General features: G+C 38.5%; 1 protein-coding gene across 1 annotated transcript in view; it reads right to left on the minus strand.

Moving 5' to 3' along the window:
- Positions 1 to 9,831: 9,831 nt before the first annotated feature.
- Positions 9,832 to 26,176, minus strand: part of nxph1 (neurexophilin 1) — a 48,848-nt gene continuing 32,503 nt past the window's right edge. Inside the window, exon 2 of the mRNA XM_040122309.1 lies at positions 9,832 to 10,569. Coding sequence (XP_039978243.1) covers positions 9,832 to 10,569 — 738 coding nt within the window. The remainder of the gene's footprint in view (positions 10,570 to 26,176) is intronic.

The following is a 26,176-nucleotide window of genomic DNA, read 5'->3' on the forward strand; positions in this document are numbered from 1 at the left end:
GAGAACAAATATGACAGATACAGAGGCGAACACAGATGTACAGATAGTCTGTCTCCCTGTAGAGAAGAGCTGCAACCTGGGAGAAGTATAAGAGATGTGAATATCTAATCCTGTGGAATTTTTTCCCTGTGGTGAAGAAACCTTCAGGGACCTCTATCACACAACTTCCAGAAACCTTTTGACTTACCAATCCAACAAGGCCACCCAGGGATGCAAAATAGAAATTGGAATTTGCTGTTATTATTATATTAATATTTCTGTAATTATATTGGGTATATAAGGTTTAGTTAAACACAGCAGAATTTTAATGCCATCCTAGAGTTTCCTGTAATGAATATTGCCTTTAGGATACTTCTGTTACTGAAATTCTCTTCAGCAATTTCTCTAAAAACAACGAAAGAAACCTGGAGAGCAAACATCTTAATGAAGTAAACATTTGTCTGACCTAAGATGAACCCTTTCCTCGTCACTTAGAATTCCATGTGCTCCGTGTCTCAGTCGTCATGATCTAAAACCTTCTGGGAGCGACAAGCAACAGTTTGGAGAGGAGTTGTGGACAGTGTCTAACTGAAGATTCAGACGAGATTAATGGAAACTAATATTTCATGGAAATTAAAATGATTAAAGCTGGAGGGTTTTATGCTGTTAGTCTGAATTGCTGCAGGAATGAGGGGCAACAAAGCTGAGAAGCAAATTGCATTAGTAAGTTGAGGAGAAGTGTATTAAAATGCAAATGTACAGCTGTTAATAGTTCTTCAAAAACCAATAATCCCCCACAGTCAGTCATGTGTCAAAATGGTTAATGGAAAAATATCCCAGAGGCACGGAGGGTCCTTTTTTCATTCCACTTTTGATTAAAGCAGAAATTCTGTTTGGGGAAAAGCGCAGTTTAGGTCAGGATGGGATTGGCAAAGATGGCTTAATGTGGGCACGATCCCAAACTCATTGTTCCGATGCCCTGATTTTGCAGATATGTCTTCTCATGGGAGGAACCCTTATCATGAACAAGAGGACACCGGGCTTCTCTATCAGATCTGCAGTTATTAGAGGTATTCATCATACAGCTGAGTATGACACAACCTGTGCAGCAAATTTTGACATAAAATAATGTTATTTGCTGCTAAATGGAGAGGCAGGGGGTTTGGATGTGCAAGTGTCAGGACCAATACATGTTGTCACTGTTGGTTAAAGTTGCTGATACAAGTCATATAAATGAAATGTCTTGAGCCAGCATAAAATTTATTTTGTCAGATTTACAGATTAACAGATTAAAAAGGTTAATTACATAAATTGAGAGTGGTTCATACTTTATTTCATGACAGATTATATCCATAATCTACTGTATTTACCTGCAGAATTTGGAATTTATAATAGAAAACTATAATAGTAATATTTCTGTCATTTTAGCATTCACATTGGCAAAATTACGCAAATGTAATATCCTTGCACTCATTTTATGACATTGGCATTTACTGTACAATCAAATAACAGCAACTAGTTTACTTTTTTGTTCACAGAGAAGATTACGTTATTCATATATGTAATATTTATTGAATTTATGAATTTACTGTCAAAAATATTGTTACTTTTAGTAAATATTAAATTATTTTCTTGTTAGGCTTCAAAACTACACAATTAGCAAATTGGGGGAAAAAAAGATATGCAGCACAACTTTACATCTCAAACCCCATCAGAAGCCCCTTGTGGCTGCCATTTACATTATACGCCTCAATGTTAAAGGACAGAACCAGCATTTATAATTTTAGCCATGCTAGCAGTGTGGGTCTAGGGATATCAATGTCAGTTTCCTGTTAGTTAGTTGATTGGTCTATCCCTATGGTCCAGAATGAAATATCTTGATAGCTTTTAGATCAATTGCCATGAAATGATGGTCCCCTGAGGGTCACTCCTACTGACCTTTGTGATACCCTGACTTTTCATCTAGCACAACCAGCAGGTAGGCAATTTTGTTTTGGGGTGAAAGGCCCAACAACTAGTTAACTGACCATGAAATTTAACATTTGCATTCTTGTTCCCTGACAAGAAGAACCTCTGACTTTTCATTTAGTGACATTCAGCTGTAGGCTATTTTGTATTTAGTGCTAATTAGCAAATGTTATTATAGTTACACACTAAATTAAAGAAAAAAAAGAAAACATTATCATGATAAACATTACCTGCTAAGGATCAATATGTCAACCTTGAGTTACGTGTAACGTGTGAGTAACTATTTTGATGTTAGCTGTGCCTAAGTACAGAATGATTTGGTATGGTATGAATGTATTATAAACAGTAAGACCTCACAGCACTGTCAACAAAACTGAAGACATTTAGTCCTGCAACAAGCCTTCTGGTATACAAAATGGTATTCAGAATCCACACACGAAGAAAAATTCTATAAGAAAAGATCCACTGCTGAGGAAATGCGACAAAGAGAAGCAGAAGCTCAGGCTGCTGCCCAGCTAGTATCCAGGCCTGCTGGCTCTCTGGCAGCCTGCCTTACTGCAGCATCACCAATCTAGTACAATATTGGACCGCATTGTATTCCAGTTGCCCCCAAAAGCCAAGTGAAACCGAGTCATTATGTGGCAGTACACTCTGCTTGAGTGCTTTTGTTGGACTTTGTTGCTGATGTGTCCTTTTGGCAAAGATAAAATGAAACTGAGCATGAGGACATTTGTTTCTCTATTTTTATGAATGGGTTACTTAATGAAATTTTTGAAATAAATACAGCAAAAAGCCCAGAAATACTACTTTAACATGTGAATGTCATGAACTGATCACAAGGTAATGGAATTCATTGTGTTCAAATGTTGTTCCTTGAATTTCTCTGACATCGTGTCATTGTCACTACACAAGCATGAACATGTGGAGACTGGTTCACAGTCAAGCTCATACAATCATAGACTGTAAAACAACCGTTAATACCCTGTGATAACAATGTACTGTTTGCTTTAATCAAATGTTGGATGATGCAGTGTGTCATATTTGGTTTTCTCCAAGATCAACTCTGCTTCCTAGAAATTATATTTATATGTTACTAAGTTGTTTTCCCAATTGTGTTGTGGGGACAAACATAATGACTAGCTGAATTATTTTCAGAGAATATATACTTTGGAATGAATGAAGCACCACATTTATGAACTGTACCATCCTCAGAAGGAAGTGGTTGGGGAGGTCGATGGGTGTACAAATCGTAGGACAGTGACACCAGAGACTGGGGTTCAAAACCAGACTCCTGTCTGTGTTTAGGTTTAGGCAACATAAGCAATTTGGTTAAGGTTAGGGAAAGATTGTGGTTTTGGTAAGTGCTAATAAACACATTGTGTCTGAAGTCACTGTTTTAAACCAGACTACAATCTTTCCCTAACCTTAACCAAGTGCTGCCATTGCCTTATAATAACCATATTAATGCTGCAGTCACTATCAGATGATCTTGTACTGCAAGATATCAGATATAAAGTTAAACTTAATTTTAACCAAGTGTTTAGTTGCCCAACCTTAACCCTGTCCTAACCATAATTATTTGCCATGACCACAGTCATGGTAAAAGTAAATCTTGGCACTCTGGCAACGTGAAAGGACATTCAAGGCATTTAATTCAGGGCTTTGCAGAATTGTCAAATATTAACACTATCTGGCAATATGTAGGGTTGAGAGAGCATACATGAAATTCGTATAAAGACAGTCTTTTGCCAAAAAACTTCATTGGTTTCATTGGTTACTTGGTAATCTATTTTATATAGTAGTTTTTATTCTGCCATCTGTACCAGCTAGATTATTCATTATGTCCTTCATTTAATCTATAGTTCACTCTGTTTTCTGTCTTTCAGTTGTTTTACCCCTTTATTTCGTTGTGCATAATTTATCAATGTCCATACGAAATGTAACAATCCCCTCATGTCCTTATGGAAATCAAATCAAAACATTTCCTCTGTGGCATTGCTATAAGGTTAAAAAAACTGGCTGTATGTTCATTGTACTTAGAATTAACACAAATTGTTGTGCTATTTGTTTGCTTCAACACTGATGGTATTTAGCCATACACTATCACATGTTCAAGAAATCCCCGCTGGCTTGTTAAAAGTGAGCATGGAGGGCAAACTTTTGGAAGCAGCTCCTTAATGAGGACAGCTATAAAAGCACACTGCAGACTGCCTATGAACACACAAACCTGGCATCCACTTTAATTACTGATAAGTTGTGAGCTAGCTAAAGGCAGCGGATTTCCCTCCCCCAGAGGCTCTAATCTGTTTAAAGCCGAGTGCTGATCCTAACTGCCGAGTTGGAGGATTCGATGGCAGGTGCCACTGTGCAGTCCCAGAACAGACGCTATCAGTCTCGCATCCCAATCTCCACATCTCCTAGGAACTGAAATACAAGTTCGCCTCCATGTGTCCAACTTTCTGGCAAGCTCGATTATTAGGAAATCTGCTTGATCACACATGGTGCAAGATAAGAAGAAGCTCCAAGAAGTAAATATAGTCAGGCATGGAGCTTTTGTGTTCTGGGTATCTTTTACTGTGGAAGCAATGTGATGCTTGCCACAGACTGTTTAGATAAAACTCTGTTTGTACACTACATGCATGCGAAATATGAGGCCTGTGTAATTTGTCATGACACACATAAGTAATTAATCAGTAATTTCTTCAGCCTCAAGAAAAACATCATTTTATATAGTGGTGATATAAATTACACTTGTGAAGAAAACTAGTTTTAACCAGTTAATTGTGTAATTGAATCAAAGCATTTTGGTATAATGTATTATGAGGAAATGTAAAGTTTATCTATCTACTTGGTATTTACATGTTAAATATAGGGTAGGCTATTTAACTTTGATAAATTAGCCAGACCTACATTTGAGTACTGATGATTTGTGTCTGAATTGTCACTGGGTCTGAAAAACGGTCAAACACGGATAGTGGCAGGGAATATTACATTATTGTGAAGCTGCAGGATTGTAGATCCAGAATGGTTTTGTTTATTTATTTGTTGTCTTTTTCCAGACTTCTTCAGCACATACTGGTGGATATAGTGCTCTGTAGCAACTGGTGATGTCTGGCAGGAAGTCTGTGTGGCAGATGCACACCCATGGAGACAGAATTCAAGTTGCCAGACTGCAACAAACTTCTCTGTGCTCGGTTTCCCTATTTATTCATTTATTTTTGGGATGAAGTTGATGATTCCACTGAGGATAAAGGAGCACAATAGCAAGTTTTGGGCCTCATGTGGACAACTGAAAATGTATATCTGGATCTCTAAAACAAACAGAAAAACAAAGCCAGCTGGACTGAATGGACAGATGAACATGCAGTACAATAACATAACTCATAAATGCTTTAGACTAACATTATGTAAAATGTAATGCATTGTAGAGATTGGTAATGTTAGCTTTCCCTATAACTTCAAAATCAAATATGAAAGCCTTTGAGTGGAAACCTAGGAGGCTGATTATTATTTATTGTTTAAATTTCCGGTCATCTGTATGTCCCGTCATCATGGACACACTCTAGCTCTGCCAATGCTCTTACTGTTATGCGTTTAAATGCTAATCAGTTTGTGTTTACTCTTTCCAAGCAATATGGACTGACGGCATATCTACATTTGTTTGTTCAACAAGGATAAATACTAGGACAAGACAATGTCTTTACTGCACTCAAATCTGACCTAACTTTTTCTTCTCTGATACACAACATGAACAGAATCACAGAGGAGAGTCTTATTTAAAAGATTTTTTCAAGTGGGACTGAAATTGTATTTGGTCCAGAGTATCTTCACACTACTCTGTTGGCTTTCTTAGCTCTTTAAAAACACAACTTCATCTGATTTAATTTAAGTTTTTGTAAATACAATGCTTTGGCTACAGTTATATTCATGCATGAAAAAAAGTTCTTAGTTCTTATTATGACCTGGTCAGTTTTAATTGGTGCACCTCTTACTAAATTAAAGTGAAATGCATAGTTCAGCTTAGAGAGTTTTGCACTGATGGCATTAATAATAGGAATGCCATAAGTGTGCTACAATATGCTCCAGCTGAATATGATCTATTTTTCCCTACCACTTCTGGTTGTAAAGTTATTCAAGAAAGTTAACAGCATATCAGAAATATAAATTCTTTAATAAGACAGAAAGTAACAAATAGTCAGTCCAAGTCTTTCTGCTTCAGAAACATAACTGACTTAGGATGGTTTTGGCACAGGTGCACTGTGGGCTTTATTTGCACCAGTCTTCCCCATTCTCCCCCTTTGATGTGCAGGTAAACTGTGAAAGGTAACCCTCGCCAAAATGATTTTCACCAGTGGCCTGTTCCAGAAAGCAGGTTTCTGAAACTCTTAAGTTAACCCTGAACTTCGAGTTGACCAACCCTGAGATGGGAAACTCAAGAGTTTTAAATTCGAGAACAGCTGATCAGAGTTAGTTCAGTCAATTCCGCTAACGTTCACTGTGAGTTAAGTGCATGAATGGGGAATGACAAAAAGCCATCACCAATGGAGCTTCGATACTATGATTTACCATGACAAAAGGTAATAAAGAGCAGATCCCCCATTTTAATCCAGTGGAGGTGAAAATATTCATGTATGACAATGAACACTTATTTTTACACAACACAGCAGCAGTAGCAGTGAAAGGGTCAATAAATTAACACTTTAAATTTCATTCAGTATGGTCACAGACTTGAATTTCCTTAATGGATGACTGTTGGAATCCTACTGTAGCCTGGGTCTTCCCTACCAGTATAAGACACAGTGCCTAAGCTGTTTTGCGTAGTACCAGCATTTCTGAGTAGAGTGTTAGCCGAATGAACAGAAAAAACTATGCTCAATGTTCTCTACCGTCCTGGAGACAAAGGAAACCATGCTGGCCAGATAATTTGACAATATTTTTTTCTGGAAATTAGGTTTGAAAAAACGTTGGTCATTCTTGTTGAATGGAGTGAGTACCAGTGTAACTACAGTCTTTTACAGAGTGTTGCATTATATAACAAACTCTGTTTTCACTAATTCTGGTCAAAATGGACATGAGGTGGTCAACTGAAAACATAACACAAGATAACATAAGGATTCATTCTCACATTTTCTGTACTGAAAAATGAATCCTATATGCAAATAAATGTGAAAATAGACCGTAGCATAATATAATGTTAATATTACAAACATTACACAGGATACCTAAAAATGTGCATACCAATTAAAAAAGGGTTTGATTTGACTCCTACAATAAGACAGATATTTAGCATTGCATCAGGTAACATTTACTTGGCTATTTAGTTTATTCACAATAGTCTCACATACCTCTCTGCTTTTTTGTTTTACTGGGGCTGGGTGAAAAGGGTACCGGTTCTCTTTTGTCCATTGTCCGCTTGTGCCAGGAGCAGAGTGGAGGAAGGTGTTTGCCTGGAGCAGCCGCTACAGTGAGGCTTGACGTCACCAATAACACTTCTGTGTGCAGTGTCTAGAATGACACATACTGTACATTGGTTATCTTCAGCTTTGGTAAACTTGACTTAGTTATCTCAGCAAATGTTATATTGTACTTGGCCAGCTCTGGGTACAAATAAGAGTCAGCACAGAACAGCACAACAGTGACTGTTTCCCCTTAATCCACCACTCAGCTTCAGGGTTGTGCACAAGAAGGTCCTGTTTCTTCGTCGTACATAGGATACAAGGTTTCAGTTCTTCACCCCCCCCATCCACCATTGCCTCCCAAACCAAGCTGGAATGACCATCACAGGTTTTTGACTGTCCGCAGCCACAGTGCTCTCACAGTATTCTGGCTCACAGCAGCAGGGCAGCTTTCTGTAAATTTGGATTGATTTGCATAACTCACTCCAGTACGCCATTTGTTTTTGTGATCCTTACACACTGGCACAACACAACTGGACTCCATGATAAGTGAAAAACAAATTTGTTGTAAATAAACAACAGCCTCATCAAAGATGTAACGTCAATGCCAACTTGTCTGCTTGAACACTTGCTAGCCTGGGCAAAAAATCCCCACTGTTTTCCCTGAACAAGAATGTGAAATGAGTGAATAATTAAGGTTTTATTTCTTCAAACCATACGCACAATATTTCCTGAACCCTAGCCCTAACCACTACCCCCATACTAACCCCATTTTAGTGAACTAACCCTTACCATACCACAACCATAGCTCATTTGGCATAACGTCAATTTTTTCCCTAATCTATAAATATTGTAGTTGCTACGTGCAGATATATACATCTTGTCTAGCAGCAGTGTTCCATCAGTGCATGGTCAGATATTTGCAGCAACTGTTCAGATCAAAATGAGCTTTAGCACTTAGGAGCCATAAAATAAAAATTAAAATAAAATAAACAGTTTCAGGCTAAAACATAATGCAGTAAAATTCAATTTTCTCTGTGCTGTCTAATTCTCCTGCCAAGCCTCTCCCAAACTTGAAACTACTATGTTGTAAATCAGTATATTGCAACACACGGGTGCCTGGTGTTTCTAGCCCTTTCTCCCTCCATAGCTGAAAGGTTTAGTGATATGTAACCAGACTTCAACAAACCATTACTGAAGAACTCACATGTACCACCATTCAGTTGATAAAATTTACTGTATTCTTTAATTCATATGTACCCCCCCCCCCAAACAGGTAAAGAAAATTTCAGTGAAGACTTTTAATATATTTAGTCAGTTTTACAGCTTCTGTACAGGATTGCTGTTTTCATGGAATTCACATCAAGGGCAGTAACATCATTTTCTTTGCTAGAGGAACCAAGAACGAGCATAAATGGAGTGAACAAGAGGAATTAGCAGGAAGGGGAACACAGCTCATGGGGGCATGTATAGAAGCAGCGCAACTGGGATAAACTATGTACAATACAAACCATTCATACAAATTAGGCTCTAAGATATAGAATTCAATACATTACATTTGATATATTAAGTGACAATGAGCAAGCCCCATCTCCCCGAACAAATCACTGAGCAATCAGTCAGGTATTCAATCAGCCGAGAATGAAGCAATCACCCAACAAACTCAACATCTGCCTGAGCTAGCAGGAACACAGCTGAGGATTGACAGTGTTACAGTATCTGAGCGTGTAAGCACATTTTCTCTCTTGAATGAGACTCGCCTGAGGGAGAAAGCTGCTCAGTCCAAGCTCACCCCTAGATAGATAAGACCACCTCACATTTCTAAAAGCATCAAACTCACATTTAAATCTTCACTGTCCTCTTCAGATGCCTTGCAGGTTTTGTAAAAACATCTGAGCTATCTATTTTATTTTTTATTCTTTTTAAATGAGGAGTTAATTTTGTTTTATAGTTATGCAGGATGAACTGCAGAGCGTAAATAGCACAGCAGGGGCAAAAAGTTGATATGTTGTTGTCTAGAGAGTTAATGTATCGTATATGAAATATGCTAAGAGAGGAAAACAAAGTTATTAACATCTAGTTTGACAAGGAGTGTGAACAAAACATAAAGCAAACAGCAATGGGCAGTTTAATAGTGATAACAAAACTCCAAAACGACCAATAAGCCCCTGTTATTTACACATGGTTCAACAGGGATAAAACATAATTCAGCGACAAAATTCTAACTGATAATAATTATAGTAATCAGAGTTTTTCAGGTAATTTTAAGCATATCACAGTCTTATATACCACCTTCTTTTAACAACAGTTAAAAGTAACTGCTCCCTCAATATACAGAACGTTAAATTGGAAAATCATTTGGGATGGCTGACACTCTGGTGTGGACATGTTTAGGGACCGAAAGGCTAACATACACATTTCTCTGGAATAGGTAGAAGCCCCAGTCTGTGCTCCGCCCGTCCACATTGTAAGTGAGTGTATGGGACTGTCAGCCAGAGGGGAAGTAAGGTGTGTCACTATGGTAGTTGTAGTCCGGGCACACTTTCTGCACCAATTTGTAGTCGGTGCTGTAGAAGGAAATGAAGATGCAGATGACTTTGAAAGGTTTGGAGCAGAGCCAGGAAACATGGCTCTGGGTCTGCTCCTGGTAGCAGGTCTTGGATGGGTCGAAATTGCAGAGCGTGTTCTTGGCACCTTTCTCCACCTTCTCATACTCGATGCGGCAGTTGAAGGACTTTGAGTCCTTTGCGTCGATGACGGACTGCTGTGACGCCAAATCGAACTCCACTATCTTGGTGGGAGGGACCAAGCTGACTGACACGTTGCCCTGACCCGTGGAATTGTGGCGGAAGTACACACTGAAAGTGCCATTGCCATGATCCACAATCTTACCAGTGATAAGCAGGTTGAGTTTGACGGTCTTGATGTTGGAGTGGAAGTCCCCCCAGCCAAACATCTTCTTGAATTTTCCCGTTTTAACCATGGGCCGCCGTTTAGCCCGTGGCCGTGAGTCCTGCAGGTCTGTGGAGTTCCTCAGCCAGTCCCACAGGTCCTGCTCCGAGTAGGGCTCTGGAGTGTCATAGTGAAGGTCCAAGGCTGTGCTGTTTTCTTTGCCCTGCAGAGTCTGTGACAACAGCCTACTGATTGACATATCCTTACTGCTTTCTGTCCATATATGCTTTAGTGTTGATTTGGGGCTTCCCGACTTGACATGGGCACTTGTAACCTGGGAAAGAGAGAGAGAAAAAACTTCCATTAGCAGATATACAACTTGTTTCACCTGGATGGCTACACTGCTAGACATTTCTACTCGACTTTGTTTAACTTGTTAGGTTGTGGTAACTTTTGGTGCAGTTTTTGGTGACATCACTTAAAGAGATATGTTTACATTCATTGTTTCTCACTTTAACACACTGTATGTATACTTGAGGCCTAACAGATGTGTTTAATTAATTTCCTTCCTCATAAAAATTTTGCGAACTAAATGCTTAACTAATTTGAAACTAGTATTGCTTACATTCATGTTTGCTAGCTAGCTAGGCTTCTTTGGTAACACTATTTTATTGGTTCAAGATTGCCTTATAATTTCCAAGAAGTTTACTAGTAAAAATCTGTGTACTTTAGTATTAATTAAGATAATTAGTTCCAAATAATTACTACATTTCTTGCCAAGTTGCCATCACCAACTGTGCATCAGTGGAATAGCAAAAAACCAGAGGAGTGTGTACTATGTCATGTGCATCCTTGGCGGGTGTTAGTTGAAAGAGTATACAAACATGGAGGGGACTGGGTCATCAAGACATTTCTCCAAAGGGAAACTGGTGGTCAAATACTTCACCAAGTACCTTTAATTCACAGCATAGGTCCCCCTGCCTTCAGCCTGAGGAGAGGTATAATCAGCCAGAATAAGTCAAACCACCTTTTTGGGTGTAGAGATCCGTTAAAATGAACTGTCACTGAATTTCTTACAACACCCAATAGCTTCTCTAATTCCCAACATTTACTTACAGCTCATTATGGGTATCAAGGAAGTCAAAGCTACATGTACAGGGTGAGGGCGCTGTTTATTTTTAGAAGACTGACATGCTAGCTGGCTGTCTTCCTGTTCAGTATTTAACATTCCCAATGCCTTTAGTTTCACCTTAGAGTACTTCTTTTATATTATATTAAAGAATCCTGTGTAAATTCAAGGAGTTGGATGAGCAGAAAGGGGATTTCAGTTTGAGGCCCTGGAAGGGCTTTGGCTGGCCCTGCCAATACAAGAACATACTTCTTGATTGGATGAAGTGATGTGTCATGAGATATTACTTATCTTTATCATTTATATCATTGAGGAAATATTGACTTTAACATTCAAGCATCCCATTTTGTAGAAAATTGACCGACGGAGTGTATTCCATGTGGGTTAGAGATAATCAATCTTTGCTGCAAGCTTCAATTTCAAATCATGATAGCCGACAGCTACAAAATTGGGAATTATAGTACAACAAGCTGAGCAAGAGAGAGAATACAGCAATCAAAGTAAAACATATTGCTCCCTTCTCCTCCCTCTGTCAAATTGAGAGAGTATCTTCTGGCTCACACAGATACAGGCAGACGCTGTTCAGTGGGTAAAGACCAGACTATTAACTAAAGAGTGCCCCTTGAATTGATGATTGATGAACCCAAGGGTTTTCACTATTTAGCGCCAATGAATGGAATTAGGTTCATACTGGCCGTACTGGAGGTATGTGACATTGATTGCCTGATTTCTACTGTAAGATGTGACAGCAGATTCATCTTGCTGAGGTTTTTGCATTTTGCTGGTTGCCCCAAGGATCGATACTTGGAAAATAAGGTTTCGCTACCAATCAGTTGGCCCTTTGAATTGAATTGCCTCACAGCGTGTCTCTCAGGACCATAGGGTCATACAGTCTCCTTTACACATACTGTTACAAGAAGAATATATCTCTACTGTAAAGTACGTCACAGCAACCCTTTCTCCTCCAAATTACGTTTCTATACAACTAAACTGCAACAGCAAATATGTTTTGTAGGAAATGTATTGCTGGCTGGATTATGTTTAGAGGGAACATATTTTTTTAATGAATGAAGTGCTACATTTTTTAATGGCAGCTAAGTCACTACGGGTTGGATAGTGGTCGTACTAAGTTCATGACTGTCACACCAGAGACTGGGGTTTGTATCCAGAGTTCTGTCTGTGGTTTAGGCAAGAAAAGAACTTTGGCCAAGGTTTTGGAAAGATTGTGGTTTTGGTTAAATATAAACAAACACATTGTAAATGAAGTAACCTCTTTTCTGTATTAAATACGCCCACGATCTTTCCCTATCCTTAACCAAGTCCTCTGAGAATCTAAACATAACTATAAAGTTTAATAATGCTGTAGTCACTACATATGGATATTATACAGCAAGATAGGATATTTTGCTGGGAAACAAGTACGTTGTCTGTGAACATTTCACTGATACATTCAGTATCAGTGTATTTGCAATTTAATATGTAAACTGACAACATTTCATCATTTTGTTTATAGAAAATGTAATCCGGTTGCAATTACATTTCCTACAAAAGAATTTGCTTTCGAAGTTTAGCGGTGTAGAAATGTAATTTCTGGCATTTTTTCCATAATAGAAACAAGATGAAAATAAATAAAAAGTAACCTTGAAAACAAAAACTACTGAATGTAACAATGTATTAAGATAAAAACATTACATAAGTAGCTTTGGTTAATAAGCAGAATCTGGTTACTGCCTTTTTCTCTTTTGCCTCTTAAGACTATTGAGGAGATTGAGTGCCTACTGTAAGCAATCAACCAAATCTTCGTCTAGATGTTCACAAAAAGTATAGTGTTGCATTAACGTTATATGACATTTTAGCTGCTCATCTGAAACCCAGACAGTGAAGAAGTATTTTAATGAGTGATATGGTGGGCGGCTCATATCTAAAGTATCGATACTGTTGATACCAAGTCATGTTTGGAGTATCAACACTTGTTTAAATTGGATTGATACAAGAAAAAATAGAACATACAGAATTCAGACAATTAACAGGTGTCATTTACTGATGATCGTGTTTTAAAATGCATGTGCTTAATTTATTAACAAAAAAAAGAAAAAAAATAGGACATACCGAATGTTTGGCAAATCATCTAGAGGTAATAAAAAATTATCAGAAGTAGTTTATTAATAATGCATTCACATCATAAATAAGGACACATGGTTTTTCCCTATATAATACATTAGGTGATTTATAGTATAGAGTGTATCAGTACCTGTACTGATATTGGTGATTCTGGCATTGGTATTACATTGTATTGGACTGAAACCAAATCCTGTGGTATTGCCACATGAGTCAATACAGCTTCTGAATGATCATAAAAGCCCTGCTGTGGAAAGCACAGGTTGCTGCAACAATGCCAAATGAACCAGGAAGACAGTGAGTGAGTGGCTCTGTCCAAACAGCCAGAGTTTAGGAATGACTGGAGATACAGAGGAGAGTCAGTCTGATGTATACAGGTAAACTGCTTTTCTGCTAACCTCTTGTTAGATGGGAACAACAACCGTGACCATGGTAACTGTACACATCAAACACAATTTACAATCATAATTTAGATATGATTAAAAATGATTAAATATATATTTTCATCAAAAGAATACAACCAGACCAAAGTGAAGTGCCAAAATAAACAGCAATCATTAGCCACCAAGCTTTGGATTTCACAGGTGCAAACTGATGAATAAAGAGTTAATCTGAAAAAGAGTAACACTAAAAGGACATTCATTACATCCAGACCTAATTGTACCTTAAGCACAGACTGTTGAATAATCAGTCCTGGGAGAAAATGTTCGACATTAGACATGCAGAAAATTAAAAGTGAAGAAACAAACAGAAGCTCGATGAAGTGGAGCTGAAGAGGATCTCAGGGGATCTATCTTTAGCCTGAAGGTTTAAACTCCGAGAGCACTTGGCTGCGTGAGGCAGACACTCTCAGCAATCATTTCCTATTCAAACAGGTGAGGTGCCCTTCTAATACTGCATAATATCACCGTGTGGTGGAGGGTGAGGATTACATAGGAATGGATTTATGGTAATGTGACTACTTATGGAGAGGATCTGGAAAAGTCCCTTTTCTAATAGTGCATTCAATAGAAATTATTAAAAAATGAACATAAAAACACAAGACAAAGCGCTTGAGATGCAGCTGGAATCCTCTTTTTTTTTCTTTTAATCCTCATAAAAATTCAGTTTGTGTAGTCAGCTGTAGAAAGGTGACATAAAACTATGATACAAGCCAGCAGTGAGAGCTTCTTTGATTTCATCCTAACAAGTAGTGGAGGACAACTTATTGGCCTTCGCTTAAATAATAGTATCAATACCACATTGTAAAAATAAAACTTTCACTGTAAAGAGTTCAATGTAGAGCTATTATTATTGATGCACCAATGTGTATGCAGCATTTTTATGATGTAGCTGGCGGAGGTGGGGCTAATTTTATATACTGGTGGTTAATATAATTTACTGTATAGGAATGCACCATAATCCATATGGACATTATATATGCTTAACCTAATCTGCAAAGTAACTACAGCTGTCAGATAAATGTAGGGGAATAGAAAGTACAATATTGCCTTTGAAATTAAGTGGAGTAGAAGTTTATTTTAAAATTAAAATACTCTGAATACAAGTACCTAGTTACAGCAGGGCCAGATTACTGCAGGGCCAGCTAACTCAGTAAGGGCCCAGGGGTGAAAATGAACTAGACTGTGAGAACTGGGTAAAAATGCAGCAGCCACCATAGAGCTCTTACCATTTCAGTTTTTAATTGGGCTTTAGTAGTGCATGTTACTAAACAAATCTGCAATTAATCTGATGGTTCATTTGTTGGGGTACTACTTGGTGCTTTAGTACAGTAGCAGGACGTTTGATAATGTTTGTTAGCCTGATGTATGGTATAAACTGAATTCCTATTGTGTTTAACCGCATTCATTCAGTCTGACATTGTAAAGAGTCTGACATTGTGGTCGATTTCTGTTTGGTGTTGCCCTAACCAATCAGTAGTGAGTGATGTATCCCTCCAGCCAATGTCTTTTTCGGTCAAAACAAAAGCTGCAGTAGCATTTGCTAGGCGTTAATATATTGTTTGCACAAAGACCTAAGATACATGCCATTTTAAAAGTTGTTAATTATGTAAGTCTGCTTATAGCAACTGTGGCTGCATCAATCTTATCCACACATATCTGTGCCCATTTTTCTATCAGTATTTTTCATGGTTGTAGGAAGACGTTGAGCCCTGTCTTAATCCCGCCCACAAAGCTCCAACTGGTCAATTCTTTCTCCAACCAGTTCTCAAGCTCAAACATCATCCAGCATGTTTTGGGCTTAGGGCCAGTGGGCTTGCTGGATCCTGGAGCTGCCAGCTGGCGTACACTCACCTGAGGGAACGCTGCATCTGGTAAACATGGCCGGCACTGCAGCCAGCACAGGCCTTGCAGATACCTTACTACCAGCCAGACAGTCAGTTGGTTGCCCTCAGGCAAGGAAGACTGCTGCGCAAGGCAAGCAGCACAGTCTGTGTCTGTACTTTTTACCATTGTTATAAATGCTAGTGTGACTGAGCTCTGTGCTGAAAAATTAAATAAATAAAATAAAATAAAATTATATATATATATTGTAAATAAAGGAATATTTGTGTGGAAACAAGGGACTTCAAATCCTCAGTCTGTTGTTGACACAGTCATACACCAGACATAAAAGCCCATCATAGCTGTAGTACCACACCTAGTGCTGTAAGACTGAACTGTGCATTGTCTTTACCTTATTGCTGAATGTTTCACCGTTTTAGCAGCTATCTCCCTCTCAGCACAAGCTTGTCTCTTTACTCTCTAAATGTAGGTATTTTCTTTTCTTAGGGAGGGCAACAGTTGTTTTTAATTTGTTCTTCCACTGTAGCCTCACATTCCACCTTCCCCATATCTCACCTATTCTTTTGATATTACTTGGCCTTTTGACTTTACCTTAATACCACCTGGTATGAAACAGTTTCAAGTTGTGTAGATGTCTCAGATGCTTCCAGTTCCAGGTCATTTGGCACAGGACGTGTCCTAGAGTGTGTGTGTGTAAGTGTGTGATGTAAGCTCTCTAATAACTATCACTCTAGTTCTCTCTGAGTGACTAACTATCGTCACTGGCAAAGCCATCTCTTATACAATACAGCCATGCTCTCGGCGAGAGCACGGTTTATGAACCATGAGCACAGATTTGTAAACCGAGAGTACAGATTTACACGTGGCTCTTTTTTTTTTCTCAGCTGACCCCGGGGGGCATCTGTACATTGCTCATAAAGAGCGTTGTGAATAACATTTTCTTTGGCACAACATAGTTTCACTGTGTTTCATTTATATCTAAGACTTGAGACTTTTGCAACTGAATGTATTTCATGTGTGTGCCGGAGAGCTAACTGAGTATTGACAGTGAAAATTTAAGTAATAATTCTCAACGTTCATAAACATACTTGTTAATCTTGCTAGTATAAACACGTTAATCTCTATCACTGATTGATTAAAAGCTTGTAGCCAGTTTGTAAAGGCATTTACATAATGCTGTACTCAAAACCTGCTGTCTGGCCGCTTTGAGACAAAATAATAATGATTACGTTCTTTTGACAATAATGTTATAACAAGTGGACAAAGCTATACATCTATGGTGATTATGGGACGGCAATAAGCTACTTAGTGCCACTTATGCTGCTTCAAATGTTAAATCGCAACTCAAGATCTCCTGCTGTCTACTTGAAAAAAAAAACCTTAAAATCAGAGTTTGCAGCATGACATCAATTCAGGATGGCTGCTCACAGTCACTATAATATTCAGCACAGTGGTGGACTGGTAATATGGACATTCTGGCTGGTGGAATTATAACATTCTGCGGCAGTCAGTGGCGCAGATTGGGCTCACCTAAATATTAATCAGCCTGCAGTTTTTATTGAAAGTGTGAGTGAAACAGCACCCCTCTGGATTGTGATGTGTGGTGAATATGAGGTTGTGTGGTGAAACATGGTGTTATGCTTTTGCTGATTTTGATGGAGTCAACAGAAGAGAAGTCAGGTGAAGTTGACTGGTACCTTCAGGCCACTGGTTAAAAAGTTTTTCAGTGCTGATTGATGATATCAGCTTTGTGTTTCTGATTATTTAGACAGCAACTTTGGAAGGTGGATTTCTGGAATTCTGGTGAAAAACAACCAAGCAGAATGATTGGGAATATAATCTGATGGGAAGTTGAACTACTCCAAAACTGGACCTGAGCCCAGTTAGAAAAAGAGAACAGAGTCAGACCACCTGTGGACATCAGAGAACTGGACACTTAGCTAAAATACAAATGGAGTTCTCCGTTGTGGAGGAGCTCAAGTCCAATGGATAATGATTATTGAACACTTTGCCCCAATAAAAGACAGTGGACTTCCAGTTCGTGGAAGGTGGGCCAAACACATCCCTCCTCTCTCTTTGCTTACACCTTTTTTTTGTATTACTTGTAATTGATAACATGTTATATGCACCATTTGCCTGAATGTGACTGTTTGTGTTGTATTACATTTAGGACTACTGATATTTGTAATTGTGTGGTGTCCATAAAAACACTCAGCAGCATGGTCACTCTCCTGCCTGAACTAATTAAAAATTTTCCAATTTCACATTTAATATCAGTAGTCAAGTGACCTATTTGGGCGTGTGTGATTTTTGATTGCTTATAGTTTTTGCAGAGGTCCCCTGCTTGGTTGTGCTGTATAATGAGTAATTAGCTTTAATAGGTAACGTGAAAGGGAATACGGTTTATATAGGCTGTGACGGTTCATAAGTACTTTAAATCTAAAAACATTACTTTTTAACTTTACATTAGCTTGTAAAGCAGTATCAGCATTGACATGTGACACTCTTTTGTGTGCTGTATACATTGGGCTGCTTGTGGTCAACTCCAGGGATGATTTTGTGTCCCAGTCTGTGCCTGACTCAGCATATGTTTGTTTTTTTTTTTTTTCAGAAACAGTTTCATGCAGGTTTACACATTTTACCCTCATTGGTAGTTTGAATGCCTGCAGGTGTGTAATGATGGGTTCCACTTTCAGCTTTCCATTTCCATTCATAAATTGCATAAATTGCATAAATGGACTGGAAATGGGATTGCTCCCAGGATGTGACAGCACGTCCAGTCTGCCAATCAAAGCAGAGGAGGTGGGAGTTATTCGCGGCACAGTAAGAGTGGATTTTGCAACGCATTTATTTGTGTGCTGTGGAAAAAAGTAGGTAGGACAAGAAAATAGCATGTAATATTCAACAATATTCAACACGATGTGAAGTATACAGTTACTTAATCCAGCTTCCTGTCAAACACATTACAGTCATTAACCTCTGACAGTGTCCTTGCACTCACTTCAAATAAGCAGCATCCCTCCTTTTTGGTTATTTGTATTATTTTCTCCCTGCAGTTACACAAGGATATAAGCAATCAATATTCCGTTAATCAGAAGTCAATTCCTCCATCACTTAAAAGATTACTCCACAAATTTAGCACTGCACTACTATAACATTGACTCAGGAATGGGGAGTGAAATCATGTTTGACTGCAGCTAAAAGGGAAGCCAATAAGCTACCTGCACGTTTTCAGTGCCAACATTTTAGCTGAGGTAGTGTATGCGTTGTGTGCCTCAAAACGCGTTACATTCACCTGTGAGCGCACGCACACACATGCGCACACACGCACACACGCACACACGCACACACACACACACACACACACGCAGAGCTGTCATGTGAAGCGTCGGCCTCCTTATCTGGAACCGTTTGGGGGTACTTTGTTTTGCTCAGGAACTCTGCTATTTTAATAATCTATGACTTGAGCCATAATTGCCTCAAAAATGTAAGAGCTGCTGTAATAAAAAAAAAAGTAAGAAATAAAAAATGTGACTATGATATAAGAGAAAAGTTACATTTACACAAAATATAGCAAGCTATTTTACTTTAGGAATTTTTGCAAAATATGGTAATATATATTGTAATAACAGACTATATTAGAAAGGCTAAAGAGCTGTGTTTCTTGTGTAGTCTCATGTAGGCCTAGTGTACTGAATGGACATTTCCAGCTCTTGGTCCGTGGAGCAGGAGACTTTGTAGACATTTGAACATTTTAGTGCAATAATATTATTATTATTATTATTATTATTATTATTATTATTATTATTATTATTATTATTATTATTATTATTATCATATGTTCATGTAACAACATAAGTAGAATTGCAACTACAGCTGCATCCTAGGTTATACATACAGTTAGGTGAACAAGTATTTGGACGGTGACACAATTTCTGTAATTTTTCCTCTGTACACTGCCACAATGGATCTGAAACAAAGCCATCGATATGTGATTGAAGTGCAGACCTTCAGCTTTTATTCAAGGCGGTTTAACAAAAATATCATATCAACCATTTAGCAATCACAGCCATTTTTATACATTGTCCCTCATTTTCAGAGCCTCCAAAGTAATTGGACAATTAACTGACAATCACTTTCATAGCCAGGTGTGGCCTGTTCCCTCATTATTTCATGACAAATGAAGCAGATAAAAGGTCTGGAGTTGATTCCCAGTGTTGAATTTGCATTTGGTGGCTGTTCATGGGAACTCTCAATATGTCCAAAAGGTGCCGATGCAAAGGAGGAGGCCATCATTAGGCTGAAAAAAACAAACAAACTATCAAACAGATGGTAGAAACTTTAGGAGTGGCCAAGTAAAAAATTGGGTACATTTTTAAAAAGAAGGAATGCACTTGCGAGCTCAGCAACATCTAGCCAGGTCAAGAACGCGCTCGAGGGCGTAGGCGTATTATTGTCAACGTCTACAATCAAGAGACATCTTCATGAATGCACTACAGAAGGGTTACAACAAGGTGCAAACTCTTGGTAACACTCAAGAACACAAAGGCCAGATTAGACGTGCCAGAAACCCTCTGAAAACCTGTCCACTTCTAGAACAAGATGCTTTGGACAGATGAAACCAAGATTAACTTGTACCAGAATGATGGGAAGAGAATAGTATGGAGAAGGAAAGGAATGGCTCGTGATCCAAAGCAACCACATCATCTGTCAAACGTGAGGGGAGCCAGTGTTATGGCATGGGCATGTATGGCTGCCAATGGAACTGGGCCACTGGTGTTCATTAATAATGTAACTGTTGATAGAAATAGCAGAATTAATTCTGAAGTGTATAAGGCTCTACTATCTGCTCAGATTCAGCCAAATGCTACAACCCTGATAGGACGGTGCTTCACAGTACAGATGGATAATGACTCAAAACATACTGTGAAAGCAACCAATAGCTTCTCAAGGCAAAGAAATGGAATGTTCTTCAAAGGCCAAGTCAGACACCTGACCTCAACCCAACTGAGCATGCGTTTCACTTCCTGAACACAAAACTGAGGGCAGAGAGACCCACTAACAAGCAGCAACTGAAGGCGGCTGCAGTAAAGGCTTGGTAAAGCAGAAGCACGAGGAAACTCAGCATTGGGGAAGTCCATGGTCTGATATTTATAATTATGTTGGTTTCGCCGATGACTTTTGAGCCTCTGAAAATTTGGGACTATGTACAAAAATAGCTGTAATTCCTTAACGGTTAATGTATATTTTAATTAAACCCCTTGAATTAAAGCTGAAAGTCTACAATTCAATCGGATCTTCATTGCTTCATTGTGTGGGTTTAGAGAGGCACAATTACAAAAATTGTGTCACTGTCCAAATACTTATGGACATAGCTGTAAGTGTATATATATGTCAAGTTTCTAAACCATGATTGTTATCTTGCCACATGTATCACTGTCCCCGTTTATTCTCTCTATTGGCCTTACAGACTGAATTGACTGTCACATAAGAGTGAAGAGTTTTTGACAGTGAGGAGTTTCATCAGGAAACTATAAAGTCTGAAACATGTTCATATGTCTGCATTGATATGAAAAGGCAACAGCCACATGTGAACCATGAAATCTGCATGATTTTCTGTTGTATAGTCTAATAGGAAGCACTGAGCCCATGGTCAGTTTACCATTAACAAGCACATAAGCACCTAAAAGATTAGAATTGTGTAAAGCTAGTAGAGTTAGTACAGTACACTCGTGGCCAGGGAAAGCAATATTTGTACTTCTGTCAAATATGGATCTTTTTGTAGTGAGCACACAGAAGTTCTTAGAGTCATAAAGCAAAATGTGCGCATCACCAACACAAGTATTTTTCCTGAATTTTAACATGACTGAATCTCTGATGAATGATTAATGATAATATTTTATAGGAAGGAAGGCACTTGCTCGTTTTGCAAAAACTCATAACATTACAAAATTTGACATCACATAACAAAAGAGCAGATTATGGAGCAACCAAATGAATCGAATTTTAAACTGGCAGTTTGATGTTGACTGCATTGTTTAACTGAACAGCAATCACAGGGTGGAGTGAACCAACAGGCCGCCAAAGTGTGAGCTAAAACACAACACATCAGAACACAAACAAAAATAGTGATGCTGTATTTGTCACACTTATTACAACTGTGCAACTGCAGCTAAAAAAATCTCTTGTGAACAATGTGAACATTCCCCGATGGGGCACCATTATGAAAAAGATGTTTATAAAACTGTTGAAGAGACACCTCAAACTACAAAAAGGTTCAAATATTACTCTATTTATTATGAATTTTTATATTATTAAGGTTTAATATTTGCAGAACCTTCCCAAATGTGTGATGTCATCTCAGCACGGGGACCCCATTATAATGCATTCATGAGTGACAATTAGAGAGACACACACAGACTGTTATAGTTCATACTTCCCCCCCAGATCAATAACAGCGGTCACACAAGTGGCCTAACCAACCAGTGAGAGTTACTAACACAGCAACAAAGACATGATCCCTCAGTAACTTCCCGCCAGCCAAGACAAACTGCCAGGGAAAACAGTGTTTTTTTCTGTGATACAGCACCATTTTGGAACCAATGACAGCTCGAACATACAGTTAAATCCAGATAAATCTTCAATTTTCAGCTCCCATCTTCAAGAATTTTTACGTGTTTTGTGTTGCGCCACGATGTTTGAGTTTTATTTTCACATGGTATATATCAGGGGCAGACCTCTAACTGTAGTATTATACTCACGTATTTTGAGTTTCCCAGTATTGGGTGTTCTCCCCCTTTCAGACCACAAAAGTGCAGGACACACTAACATGATGTGCTAGTATTAAGTGGAAAAAAAACAATATGCATCATTATCCTCCCAAAGTATTAAGCTGCAGGCTACACATAGTTGATAAGTTATGAAATCAAAAAGTGTATTTACTTAACTTGCTGTGATAATTGTGTTGATGCAACACGTGTACTTTCACAGTAAATAAACAAAACATTATTTACTCCTATGCATGTTGTATCATGTCAGTAGCTGAAATAAAAAAATAACCTGGAGAAAATTTAAAGTATTTAAACTAAAATAAAAAACAATTATTAACACTTACAGGTACTAAAGACTGTGTGACCTAACCAAACTGCAGCAGCAAATCTCTCCAAGTCCACAGGCAGCAGGAATTTTTAGTAATATCCACAGGCTAAAAGGCTAACAAGCACTGAGTCTACTGTCTGTCTCTGCGACAGGAACGAATCTGGTGCATAGAGCTGTAAAGCGGTCTTTTCAGCATTATTTGCCGGCTGGGCTGCACTTACCCTTGTACAGGAAATTTTGCGGGCAGTGAATATATGGGACAGCTGGTATCAGCTGCCGCCGAGCCGAGTAAATGGTTTTGTACTGGTTTGTAAGACTGATTGGTCTATTTAGTACATATAGCTAAAATAAGCCCCGGGGGAAAACTTTCAGTCAGTCACCACCTGCACTGCTTAAAGCTGAACTTTGTCAAACAATACTCAAATGAGTTTCTAACAATATTTAAAGTTGTACATACTTCAATTATACAGCTGGAAGTTTTTTTGGTGACATATAAAACCTAAGCAGGTGAGAGTGCAGCGTATGGCTATTTCTTGGAGTTGTACATACCAGTGGAAACATGTTTAGTATCAGACTTGCAAAAGTATCAGTTGAAAAGATTTGTTTGTTCATAATAAAAATCGTCCATACAGATTTACTGCAGCGCCCTAAACTTTGCTCTTTTTAGAAGAAATCCTGGCAAATCATTTGTTCTTGTAATTAACTTATTGCTTTTTGCTGAACACACAGGTGTAATTGATGTAGCCATGTCATTGCCAACAGCTGTGGGGTGGGACAATAAATCAAATCACAACACTTGCATTGTGATCCATGTTTTATTGTGAGCTCTGTGGTAATTTGCTCCTCAGTGACTGGAGAAGGAAATGTCCTGAGAGCGGAGATTGTATTAATTCAGACTGTACACACTGTAGTGGTTAGCAACCGATACCCAAGGAAGGACACCCAGTGAACCATGCGTTGTTAATTTTAGTTTTATGTCAAACAGAAAACAGAGTTGAACAGAATTCCCTCCCAGGCTTTGGTTTCTAAAGAATGAGCAGCATCCGCGCCATCTCATTTGCTTTTTTAAGTCAAACAAGACAGAAGACAGAAGATCTGAGATGAGATGAGCTCCAGATTCTCTGGCTCTTTTGAAAATTTCCAATCATCTTACCCATGCAGAGGGAGCCTCAAACCGGGGCCAGAATTAAATGCTGGGCGAAGAATGAAGGCCTGAGCACAATGTGTTGCATGAAAGAAGCCTTATGAAAGCTCCAGAAAATCAAAACAGAAAGGCGACAGAGAAAAAAAGTGTGACGGTGTTACAATATTGGAAGAGGAGGACTAAGTAAAATGGATCCTAACTATTAACCTTCAGTCCAGCAGAGTGTAAAAGAAAACAGAGCTCTCACAGACTGTACACTGATAAATGAACATAGTTGAAAGGCCTCTAAGTATTTTCATTTTACGGGTTGAGACATGGACATGTACTACTAACATGTTTTCTAAGGTATCACAATTTCCCACTGAGAAAATTACACTTGAAATCACACATCGACTGTGTGACTGTTTCTGTGATTCAACATTTCAGCTGGTGGCAATAAAATGTCAAAGTCAACAACACCCTTTAATAATCAAAATCCACAAATCAATTTCAAGAGAAAATTAAGGACTTTTCAAAGATTCAATGGCTCTTTCAACATTACACTTTATTTCACAGTTAAAGTCTTTGTCTTTGTTTGTGTATTTGTACTTCTTACAAGTATGGTCTTACAAAGAATACACATGTGCAGTGTACATGTGTATATGCTGACTTTCCCACTGACTTGAACGGGAAAGTGGTCTCATACTTTTGGACTCCACTGTATGCAAGGTAAGAATACTTGTAAAAAGTATGTCTTCAGGTTAAAAATGCTGGCAACAAAGAGACATAAACCAAAAAAGGAGCTGACTGTAAGTCGAATTCAAGATGGACAGTTTAAGGGTGCTTTAACACAACTGTTAGGTATGGTTCAAATGCATATGCTTGTTTGGTTCAATTTGTTTAGGCTGCTGTGAAAGCTGTCAACTAAACTGTGCTGCGGACCAATCAAGATCATGTGTTAATTTGTGCTAACAAATACGAATTTCACCACGAGTGGGGGGATTTCACACAGACACATAACAAAGTCAAAGGTGTTAAAACAGAGTTGTGTTGTGTTTTTGTCCTACTCTGAGTATTTTAGCAGTTCCTCGTTAAAAGTGAGCAAAACGTAGTGAGCTCTTTGTGAAAACAGACAAGATAGATAATCACATCAGGTTCAGTGAAGTACAGCATGACATCAGTCATCAGAATTTGGTTTCCCTATGTGAGTCCATGTAGAGGAGATGATGCAGAATGACTGCAACTTTCCAATCAATGAGTTACTTCTCAGTCCATGTATCTTCTTGTTTTTACAGTTCTGGGTACATTTGTAATAAGTTTGTGTGAACATGAATGGAACAGAGCTAAAGGGAACCAAATAAACATAACAAGTGTGAAAGTGACCTTGCCTTCAGTCTATCCATCACTCAGAGAGGATTTGCTTGTGTCAAATTTCACACCAAATTTGGTTCATCAATGAAGCCCCTCGACTCTTGTATTGGTTTTCTAGTGCTTATCAGTACAGGTTTACCTTTTGTCTAGGTCTTGTATATTATGTATCATGGTGCACAGCAAGAACTGTGTTTTAGTACCGCTAAGTATGAAAGTACTATCGCAAACTGCAAAGTAAATTGAATATACAGTAAGTGCTATTCAAATCGTTTCCAGGGGTGAAAGTATGATTGTGGAGTATGTTTGCACTGGGATATTTGTGGCTGCAAACAGCACTGACCATTGAAACAAGCTAGAAAAACAGAGCTGAAAAAAATACATTCTACATGTGGGAAAGATTTTTGTGGTTAATACAGATTACAACCTATCCTCGGATGTGTTTTTTGCTCTCCTAGATTGAGCAGCAGATTCAGATATGACCAAAGCATTCCAAGGCTGCTCTCAATCCCAGTGTCCACCTATCATAAAGTGTTCCTCAGAGAAAAGATAGTCACTACAGGTTATCAACACCACACAATATGAGTTAAACTATTAGTGCTTGGCGCCACACTGCTACAAACTGGCGCTCAAATATCACAGTTTGCCCATCTACTGGAAGTGCCTTATGGTCACGTAAGCGGACTGTTTAACACATCATTAGAGCAGACTTTCTCCTGCTCTGCGTGCATGCAAAATATACAGACTGTGTGTGTGTGTATTGCTCTTATTTCTGTTTTGGGCTATTTGAGCATGTCTACTTTCAAACACTATCATAGAT

The sequence above is a fragment of the Xiphias gladius genome, chromosome 24 (genome assembly GCF_016859285.1).
Source record: "Xiphias gladius isolate SHS-SW01 ecotype Sanya breed wild chromosome 24, ASM1685928v1, whole genome shotgun sequence".
Lineage (NCBI taxonomy): Eukaryota > Metazoa > Chordata > Actinopteri > Istiophoriformes > Xiphiidae > Xiphias > Xiphias gladius.